A 10,916-nucleotide genomic window follows, 5' to 3' on the forward strand; every position below is an offset into this window, starting at 1 on the left:
CGCCGCCGCCTGAGCAAGGAGAGATGAATCCCCGCCACTGCCAGCACCAAACGGGCTACGCCCGACGGTGCGAACGGGCGGCGGCAAGGGAGGAGATGGAGGGAGGGGGTCCCCGGCCGGCGGCGCCCTAGGGTTTCCCCTCGGTCGCCCACGGGGACGACACGGGAGGAGGAGGGGAGTCTGTGTTGTTTTCTCTCTCTCTCTCTCTCTCTCTCTCTCTCTCTCTCTTAATACTACACTAGGGTAGCATACTTGAGTTAAGATATGCTACATGGCAGAAACGGTTGTTTTTCAATTTTCTGTAGTATTTATCATGATGAAACATGCCATGTTTGTTCTCTTATATTTGGCTCAAAATCAACTGTGGACAGCCTAAGCTCATAATTATCACGTACCATGCTAGGAAGGATCCAATCCAGTTGTCATATAAAACTCCAGTAAAATGCACGATAAATGAAATTTTGTTAGTTTTGATCACCTGGTAGGTTGTTTTATTCTAGGGTGAAAAAAGATTCATGATTTTTTTTCTGAACCAAGTAGCATATCAGGTAGGAAGGTGAATGCTCTATTGAATATTGATAACAATACGGGAAAAAATTACTATGGATTGGTTTCGGGAAAAAGAATCTGTCTATATGGATTGTTAGGCTTGGATCAATATGCCATGCATGACTTGATTTGTCTTAACATCTCTTTAGAAGAAACATTATCAGATAAAGAGAGTCCATTGGTTGTCATTTCGTAATCATAAGAGTCCATTAAATTTGTGGCCAACATCTTTTTTTTTTTGGAATTTTCTATTTAGATGAATGTGGAGATTTTGTAATACTATACGAGTGTAGCAAGTCTTGAGTACATATATGCTAAATGGCATAACATACATTTTCAGTTTTCTGTAGTAATTTGGCTCAGTGTGGAACGGAATCAACGGATTATACTCATAATTATCATCTACCATTGTCATATCCTTACTGAGGATTTCTCGCTCAGATTTCGGATCGAGAAGGGGATACTTGGGGAAGAAGAAGAAACCAGAGAGATAGGAGGTAGGAGGAGATGTGAGCTATTTCATTTAGTCGCTGCCAAATCCAGCCAACGGTCTAGCTTATATATAGCTCGTACATTTTCACACACTCAGCCCACCAGGCCCTCACACTTACATGGCTGAAAGCCCAAATAAACAAGACACTCTCAGATGGCCCACTTGTTATTCAAACATTTCCCTTGGTGCCGCTCTCGGCCTCCTTTAGCTTCCTATTCCCTGGTTCTGCAGCTGTCAGGGTGTAATCAAATTGTTATATGTGCTCCCATAAAAAGCAAGAGACGTGGAAAATTGGTAGTTTTGATCACCTTGCAGGTTGTTTTGTTAAGGTGGAAAAATTGTATCGGGTTCCTACCTGCACGGCATGTTGAATGCTAAATAGAATCATGCATGCATTAGTTTCCGCAAAATAACTCAACTTATATGCATTGGTAGTTTGGACCAATATGGAACTGTAGCCATGATATTGTCTTGAGAATTAGGCAAATAGTAAATCCATTATGTGTCGAATGTAGTGCAGCTGTAGCTCTTTTATTCTCATATAGAAGTTCACCCTGACGATCGTCAAAATTACTATGAATTCAATTTTTCTGTGAAGAGACTTATCATTTTCACTATCTATTCCTGATCTGTTCCTATGTATTTCCGTAAAATGGTTCACAAGGTATCAGAATGAAAGTAAAGGGACTAATTAGTGAAGTTGTAACTAACCACTAGATTTTACTCCCTACGTCCCAAAATAAGCGTCTCAATTTTGTACTAACTTTAGTACAAAGTTGCACTGAAGTTAAGACACTTATTTTGGGACGGAGGGAGTACTTATTTCACATTCTCTCTCTTTGCATACAGATGGCTATGGGGCTCAAATTTTCTAAATTTGTTGGTTCCTGCGGTTATGCCTCAAGGATATTAATTTCAGATGGCTGAAGTGTTTTGTTTGACAGAGAATGTGCTTCAGTATTAGTGAGTGTCTACCTCTTTCCCAGTTAACCCTCTTCTTTTCATAGGATTTCATGAAAGTTAATACCTTGCTGTAAAAATTGTAGAATGATCATATTTTTTATTTGTATCCAGGGACTAATTTAGGATCTCTCATGTCTTATGTTAGATGATTAATACGGTGATTTTTATGAAAAAACTAGCATCTTAGGCACCTTAATTAGTGTTCTTCCTCAGCTTTCGAGAAGTTTCTGGGTCCGTCACTGTTTGCATCCCTATGATTTATTTTTTTAGAGACTCCCTAGAAAATTTAATGGTTATCGAATAAAAAGAAAAAGATCTAACCATCTATCTAGTGGACGCAAGTTTTAACGGCTTGAATTTAATCGGGACTACTAATCTACAACAAAATAAGAGGCGTATGTAAAATAAGGAGATTGATATAATTTGGTGCGTGATGCCAGAATAAAGTTACTAAACTTATATAATTTGGTATATTCTGATTTTTTTTACTAAATTATAGTATTTGTTCTCAGAAGTGCACTGTTGTTCTTTAGGCTCAGACACTATTGACAGAATAAAGTTCATTTTGTTTGATTTATATTGCAATTAAGAAGGATGTTGGGTTTGCCAACCAATGTTGCTGGTATGTAGATTTATGTTTTACCACCATATGGTCCATTTTATGGTATATAAAGATTTTTAGTTGTCTAAATTTCTTAAGTGTATTTTATGTTGGCTTAATAAGGTTTGTTACAGCAAATGTGATTCTTTTGTATTATCAGTATGCAATTTTTTCTATTTAAATTTTCCATCGTATAAGCATACCTACTCATTTAGTTTACATCAGACATTTCTACCCTGACTATGGGCTGCTTAAACTAGTATGAGTTTCCTTTCTACAAATATTTATATATTTAAGTGTGTTTTGCACATTGTTTGTTTATAATAACTGTGGGCATGTACTGGGGAGAATTTGCATAGGATAACAACATTATTGATACTAATATTGTTATGACCGGCATATTAGGGGCTTAGCCCAGTTTAGCCCAGTTAGTTGTGGCCCACTTTATCTTATTGTTATTAGGGGCTTAGCCCAATTACCTTATTAGGAGGATTATATAAACTCGTGTAAGGACCCGTTTTGGGATTAAGCAAGAAGCAATCATATTTGCTCGGCTTCCTTAGGGAGCCGGGAGACCTAGCCGGCGACCACGCCTTTCTCAACCATCCCTCCTTCCACCCTACAACCTGAGACCACGCCTTGATAGGGATCCGGTTCCTACCAATTTGGTATCAGATAGCTTCGGTGTGATCATGTCCTCGCCGCCGCCCACCCCGACCCTCCCGCTGCCGACCGCGACGACCGCCCCGATGGCCACCACGGCCAGCGCCCCGCTCTTGTCGGTGCCGGTCACCTCCGCCACGCCCGTCCCCGTCGTCTTCACCTCGGAGGAGATGACGGCTGTCATCCGAGATCTCACCCAGGCGGTCACGGACATCTACACGTTCCTCGCGAGATCCTATGGGCCGCAGCCGCCTGTGCCCTTCGCCAACGCCCCGCCGCCGCAGCAGCCGTCGTGGCAGCCGCCGTCCTCAGCGACCCCCGTCGCCGCCACCAGCGACAAACCCCGGCGCCTCCACCATGCAGCAGGGGCAACAGCTGCAGCCGCCGCCACCGGCGATTGCGGCCCTGGGCATCCCGACGACGGGCCCGGGGGTGCCCATCCACCAGGTCCAGTTTCCCCCGTCGCCGTCTCCATTACCGGTCTGGCTCGCTGGGTCCCTTGAGCCGGTCTACACGACGGCCTCGGTCGGGCCGCACGTGCTGCCCCTGCTGACGACGCACCCGGCCATGCAGTTTGGCGGGTGCTCGGGCTCCGCCGAGCCCTTCGCCAGCGTCGACGGGTCCTTGTTCCAAGGCGGCACCCTGATGCTCGCCTATTTGGCCCCGTCATCCTCGCTGCTTCGTGCTGACGAGGTGCACCCGCCCGTCGTCCACGTCCAGACGCCGCCGAGATTCTCCAAGCTGGAGTTCGTGACCTACGACGGCACCGTCGACCCCCTGAATTGGCTCAACCAATGCGACCAAGCAGGGGACAGCGCACGCTTGCGTCCGACCGCACCTGGATCGCCTCGTATCATCTTCGAGGAGCCGCACAAACGTGGTACTACGCCCTCGAACAGGAAAAGGGCGGCATGCCACCATGGGAGCGCTTCCGCGATTTGTGCATCTTGCTTCGGTCCGCCTATACGCAGGAGCCGTCTGGCGGAGCTTGGGCGTCTTTCGTTCCTCACCTCGGTGCAAGACTTCGCCGACCGCTTCCAGGCCCTGGCGTGCCACGCCCCCGGCGTTTCGGCTCGTCAGCGGGCTGAGCTCTTCGTTGGCGGCCTACCGGGCCACATCCGCGTGGACGTGGAGATGCGCGGGCCACAGGACCTTCAGACGGCCATGTACTACGCCCGCGCGTGGCCATCCAGCAGGCGCCACCGCCCCGGGCCGCTAGGCCGCCACCCTGGCCGGAAGTTCCCGCCCAAGGTCGGCTTGCCCAGGCTTCCGCGGCGTCCCTTGAGGGTTGTGCTTCAACTGCGACGAGCCCTACGTACCGGGCCATGTCTGCCAACGACTCTTCTACCTGGAGGCTGCAGACTACATTGAGGAGGACCCCGCCGCCGCCGGGCTCGGCAACCAGCCCGCCCCAGTTGACGCGGAGGTGTTTGGCGACCGTTGATCTTCCCCGCCTTCCAGCTCGAGGACGAGCTGTTGTGCAGGCGGGGAGAGATGTTATGACCGACATATTAGAGCTTAGCCCAGTTAGTTGTGGCCCAGTTTATCTTATCGTTATTAGGGGCTTAGCCCAGTTATCTTATTAGGAGGATTATATAAACTCGTGTAAGGACCCGTTTTGGGATTAAGCAAGATGCAATCATATTTGCTCGGCTTCCTCAGGGAGCCGGGAGACCTAACCCTAGCCGCCCCCCTGCGCTCTCTCTCTCTCGCGCGCGCACGCAACGACGGCCCCCTAGCGTTGGCGACCACGCCTTTCTCAACGCCATCCCTCCTTCCACCCTACAACCTGAGACCACGCCCTGGTAGGGATCCGGTTCCTACCAGATATACTCCCTCCGTTCATAATTATAAGACCTTTTAGAGATTTCAACATGAACTACATACGGAGCAAAATGAGTGAATCTATACTCTAAAATATGTCTGTATATGTCCGTATTGAAATCTCTAAAAGGTCTTATACTTAGCTTCTATCCATTTCCCTTTATTCAGCCACCCGTATCACATTCTTATGAGTAAGCATGGTTTGTAAATACAAGTGTTCGCAAAAATATTAAGGGTCTTTTACATCTGTGTCCCTAACTGGAACCCACTACTCATATTTGCCCTTAATTTCGAAGTGTGCTCAATTTTGCCCCTCTGCCGTTAGGTGCACTTATAGAAATGTCCTTCCATGCCGTTTCCGTCCGGTCAAAGTGGGTTGACTGGTATCTGGCCGTTTCTTTGACAATCTTGCCCCTGTCTCCCTGTGTCTCTTACGGATGGGACCCACTCCAATTGTTTTGGTAAAAAACCTATCTCTCACACACTTCCACGTGGGTCCTGGCTAAAAACTAAAATGAAAAATAGAAAAGGACTAGTCAAACTAGATATTAGGCCCACATGCCATTGGCTTATCAGTATTGTCTCAAATAATTTTTTTAATTAACAGTGGATTAGGCTTCCTCAATTAAAAACCGTGGCTTAGGCCGACGGTCGCCGGCGACGACCAATTCCCACGCCGGAGGCACACAGGAAGGCCGCAAGGAGGCCGACCGAGAGGACCAGGCGATAGCCCTCGATCTACCGCGTGCGGGGATATTGTCGTCGGACCATATGGTCGCCGGAACAAACGGCGGCGACCATTCTCGCAGCGGCTCTGGGCGGCACAAGTGGGGGAGCTTCCATGCGAGCGGGAGGGAGAGGGAAAAAGGCTGTGAGGGGGATCTTCCATCACTAGGATCACGATGGCTACGCCGCTCGGGCTAAGAGAAGGCTAGAGCAAGGACTTCGACGATGGCGGCCATGGCAGAGCTCAGAGCTCGCAGGGAAGAAAACCCGAGCTCATGGCGCTTGCTGTGGAGGAAGCCCACGTCTTCTTAGGTACATCACGATGCCCGGGGAGCAGGCGGAATCGACCGGCGTGCCTCAATGGCGTCGAATCGAAGGCGGCAACCGAGACTGGAGGCGGGAAGATGCGTTGTAGCGCTCAATCCTTGATGTCTCTGGTCGAATTAGTAGGCCGGTAGGATGCGTTCATGTCGTAAGAGCTTCCCGGCGAGTTGGCGGGGCTTGGGGGTTGCCCTTGGCCACGTTCTTGACAGACGACGGCGACAGGTCACTCTCCAGCGTGCTTGCGGGAGAGGGCTCAAGGGCGGGAGAGAGAAAGCAGGCTAGCGGCAGAAAAAGAACGAGGGCGAGAGGATGCGGCGTCAGGGGAGGACAGCGGTAGAGGCGGCGCCCGTTCGGCACTCTCACCGGAGTTGAGAGAGAGTGGCGTCGGCCCGTCGTTCGGCAGGGAGAGAGAGGTGAGAGAAAGAAAAATATTTTTTTGTCTAGCTAGGACCCACATGTAAGTGTGTGTGAGAGAGATGGGGGTGAGAGAAAGTTTTTTTCAAAAAAAAGGGAGTGGGTCCTACCGGCAAGTGACACACGAAGACAGGGGCAAAATTGTCAAAGAAACGGCCAGATACCGGTCAAACAGCTTTGACCGGACGGAAACGGCACGGATGGGCATTTCTATAAGCGCACCTAACGGCAGAGGGGCAAATTTGAGCATGCTTTGAAATTAGGGACAAATCTGAGTAGGTGGTTCGAGTTAGGGACAGAAATGCAAATGGCCCAAATATTAATGATCGTGTCGTTTTTCAGGAATTGCAATGGACCAAATTGTTGTCCAAGGCCTGGATTCAAAACATGTAGCTGTAATGCTAATCAATCATCATCATTGCTTATCAGTCGTAATCAATTCTTACTTTTTTTTAACTTTCTCCTTTTTGGAAAAAATGGAAGCATTATCAGTCAACTGAAAAGAGTATGTTATAAGTACAATGAAATCTGGGAAAAGAACTATGGTAATTCTTTCTCTTCTATTTGACCGTCATACAATCTAACTCGCAACAAATTGGAGGAAAGTAATTTATTTTTCCCTATATTTATTTCTATAAGCAAGAATTTCACGCACTTTTCCCCTTCCCAAACCCTAGAGTTCAAGGCACTGATCCCCAAGCCAAGGAGTCGATGCCGCCAGGAGGAGGAGGCGAGCATGGCTGCACGGAGCAGGACCATCCATTGGCGACCGGTCGCCGTGACGAGGGCGCTCCGTCCTATCCTATGCCGCCGCCTCCCCTCATTGTTCCCGTAGCTTCTGAGGTTTGCTCTACCGCCTGTTTCTTGTTCCAATCTTTGATTCATGAAAGGGAACCCGCTCGGGCGACTCGGACGGAGCCCCAAATCCGGCAGGATCGCCATACCTCCTATCCTCCCCTTTTGTCGCCGCTCGATGAAGCCGCCGGGTGAAGCCCTATCGGCTGATTGGGTGGTGCGGGCACCCAAGGGCGCGGGGCACATCCCTCGGATCTAGGTCACGGCGGAGTGAGGCGGTGGCGTGGTGATGGGTGGATGCGGCGGAGCTGCAGGGGCGCCGTGGGAGGGTTGGTGGTGCGGCTGTGCTGGTGTCGCGCAGGGCCCAGCGGGGGCCGGGTGGTTCGAGATCGGGGGGTGGGCGCCTTCGTGGTCTCCGGTCAGATCCTCTCGGATCTGGCCCCTAGGCGTCGGTGTGCGGTGCGGGGTGTTGGCAGCAGCCATGTTGGCAACTGCGTGGGTGTAGGCTGCGATGACATGGTGGCGGTCCATGGTGGTGGTGCGGGTTGGTTCGCGGCGGCTGCGGGACATGCTCCGGCATCTGGCCGTTGGCGAGCTACTCTTGTGGAGGTCCCTGGGTCCTCTCGCGGCAACAGGGTGTGGCCGTTCGGGCACCTCACGTCGCTGGGCGTGTGGCCGGTCCTTGCCAGATGCAGATCCAGGCCGGGAGTCGAGGTTGGGTGTCGCAGGAGGGTGACGTCTGGGAGAGGTGGTGGGAGTGGTGGGTGGCGCCGATGCGGTCGGGTCACCCGTCACCGGCAGGGGTGCCGGTCATCGACATGGTCTGCTCCTGCTTCACCTCTTCTTCGATCTAGTGGCTCCCCGATCGATCTGGTTGTTCTAGTCGCTGGCGGCTTTGTCGGCGGTCGGAGATTGCCAATTGGCACATTGTTCGCAGCCATGGAGGGCCTATGGGGTGTCTTGTTCCCCGGGTGGCGGCCCGGGTGGTGGGAGCTGCGATGCTGGTGGGCTGAGCTCGCGGCTTAGGTGCAGGCGACTAGCGTCCATGGCCGCGTGGGCGGCGTGATGGTTGGTGTTTTGACGTTCTGTGGCGGTGTAGGTGGAGTATGCTTGCCAGGGTGAAAACCATGTCTGGCTTTGGCTAGGCCAATGGAGGCGGCGCCCATGGACGTCGTCATCTTCCTGAAGTCTCCCTTGTGATTACTCCTTTCCTTTCGTCGTGCTCCGGATGAAAATCTGGATCACTGGATTGGGTGGTGGCGGCGCTTCGGTGGGCACCGTCTTGGAGCTCACGGTTCGTCGACATTCAACTTCACCTCTTTATGGTTTCTCCGGGAAGGGCTCCGGCGGCTCCTTAGTGATGCTCACTGTCGATCTGTAGTCTACTTCGAGTTGTGTGGGGTGTTGTTGTTGAAGGTCTTTGGCACCTATGTATCTGGCCTTGGGTGAGTGTGGGTGGGGGTATGTTGTGTTGTGGTTTGTATCGATTGGTATGTTGGTTGTTGCTATATATATAAAGCAGGGCGAAAGCCTTTTTCTGTAAAGGGAATCAGGAATCTAAACGTCCGTCTCTATTATTTGTAGAAGAAGAAGAAGAAGAAGCACGAGCAGGAGCAGGAGCATGAGAAACACCCTGCTGGGAGCCTTCCTGAGGGCCCCCTTGTCGAGATCCTGTCCCGGGTGCCCTACAAGTCACTGTGCCGCTTCAAGTGTGTGTCCAAGCCGTGGCTTGCCCTCTGCTCTGACCCCGACATCCGCAAGAGGTCACCCAAGACCATGGTAGATTTCTTCCTCCGCAACTATGGCATCGGCCCCTGTTTCATTAACTTGTCTGGAAGAGGCCAGCCCCTGGTCGACCCTTCTCTCTCTTTCTTGCGTGAGAGCTTTACACTTCTCATCCCCCAGCAGTGCTGCGGTGGCCTTGTTCTCTGCAAATACTGGGAATCACGTTATGTTGAGGAATATGAGTACAATCTTGTCGTGTGCAATCCTGCGACCAAGAAGTGGGCCGAGCTGCCTCCTAATCCTATACAATTGCAAGACGAAGACGAAGAAGAAGTCGAAGAATATTTGTGTTTCGATCCAGCCGTCCCCTCCCGTTTCGTGGTACTCTCACACACTTGGGATTTCACAGAAGTGGCAATCTACTCATCAGACACTGGACGATGGACTACGGTGGAGAGTGGTTGGACTGATGAGGCTCCTGTTGGTCTTCCTGTCTTCCTGAATGGTACTTTGCATTTGATGACCACTGAATATTCAATAGTCACAGTAGACACAGAGGGGAAGGTTTGGGGGCAAATTGATATTCCAGGCAACATGCAAGACAGCTCTGATCATCCGTTCATTGGACAGTCTCAGGGACGATTGTATGCTTTGTGTATAAATGATAATATTGATGTTTGCCAACTTTCAGTTTGGGCTCTTGAGGATTATGGTGGTGCAAAGTGGGCCTTGAAGGATACTGTTAACATTTCAGAACTGTTTGGAAGGGATCGTTACAAATATGTGGAGCCCTTAGCAATTCATCCAGATTGTGATTTGATTTTCCTTGCTGACCGGAGGGGGAAGGCTATCTCATATGATATGGACAGCAAGAAAGTGCATGTTATTGGCACTTACCAAACATTCGATGGTGCTGTACCTTATGTTCCATGTTTTGCGGAATGGCCGTCAGATGGTCACTGACCTTGCTGGAACTATATTGCCTTCATAAATTTAGCCATGGAGAATATGCAACACCTAGCAACACCTTCCAGTAGCTAATGCTTACTTGTATGAATGAGTCTAGGTATTTGATGTATCGGCTGCATCTAGTGCTAATCATTATGGTCACCTGTTAGCTCTTGGTGTGGGGTAACTGTGAGGGTATATTATCTATGTTTGAAATTGGTTGGATTTTCACCTCTTTATTTTTCGTTTAAGACTGGAGATGCTTATCTCTTGTTGCAAGTACATTTATCTTTTATGGACAACTTGTTATCCATCAGTTCTGAATATTGATATCGCCTTGTTCTTATGCACATGTTAAAGACTGGAGATGCCTATCTCTTGTACGTTTATTATTCTTCCATTTTATTTCACTTCATTAGGGGAAGAGGATTTTTCGAGGGGAGGAGAATAACATGACCCTCCAGTGTATTTTTAGTTCTTGTTTCGACTGAGCTCTGTTGTGACCATTCTCCTACTTGAATTCTGACTATGCTGTCAGAGTAAATCTATTTTTGAGCATCTTGCGATTTTGTTTACTGTGATGTTAGTTTACAGATTTTTCTCATCTTGTTCCAAAATTGTGCAGTGAGTTCCTAAATATGCAAATTGAATTGTTTGCATATTGTCCGAGATTATATCTGTTTGTCCAAGATGACATTTTTCCTCAGTGAAATATAATTACCAAAGGTTTTTATCAGTGCATTTTCCCCTCATAAACCTAAACACTCCTTCCATGTGTCACTGCCATTTGGCAGCATCCACTAGAACGTAAAACACAAACTGTATGACGGCCAGTTCCTGGGCATCTAGCATTGCGATTGTTAGTGTTGGTTCCAGCGACAGTTTTCTTTA

General features: G+C 49.4%; 1 protein-coding gene across 6 annotated transcripts; it reads left to right on the forward strand.

Annotated features, from left to right (window-relative positions):
• Nucleotides 1–6: 6 nt before the first annotated feature.
• LOC119325663 (putative F-box protein At3g10240) lies at nucleotides 7–10,351 on the forward strand. 6 transcript variants are annotated; one of them, XM_037599396.1, is made up of 5 exons: nucleotides 7–1,046; nucleotides 1,892–2,005; nucleotides 7,235–7,400; nucleotides 8,937–9,131; nucleotides 9,258–10,351. In XM_037599396.1, the coding sequence occupies exons 3-5, from the start codon at nucleotides 7,269–7,271 to the stop codon at nucleotides 10,038–10,040; spliced, it is 1,110 nt and encodes a 369-aa protein (XP_037455293.1). In that variant the 5' UTR covers nucleotides 7–1,046; nucleotides 1,892–2,005; nucleotides 7,235–7,268; the 3' UTR covers nucleotides 10,041–10,351. The 6 variants fall into 6 exon arrangements, with proteins under 6 accessions (XP_037455293.1, XP_037455300.1, XP_037455280.1 ...); XM_037599403.1 differs by having other exon boundaries at nucleotides 9,261–10,351; XM_037599383.1 differs by having other exon boundaries at nucleotides 8,937–10,351.
• The last annotated feature ends 565 nt before the right edge of the window (nucleotides 10,352–10,916 follow it).

The sequence above is a fragment of the Triticum dicoccoides genome, chromosome 1B (assembly GCF_002162155.2).
Source record: "Triticum dicoccoides isolate Atlit2015 ecotype Zavitan chromosome 1B, WEW_v2.0, whole genome shotgun sequence".
Taxonomy (NCBI): Eukaryota; Viridiplantae; Streptophyta; class Magnoliopsida; order Poales; family Poaceae; genus Triticum; species Triticum dicoccoides.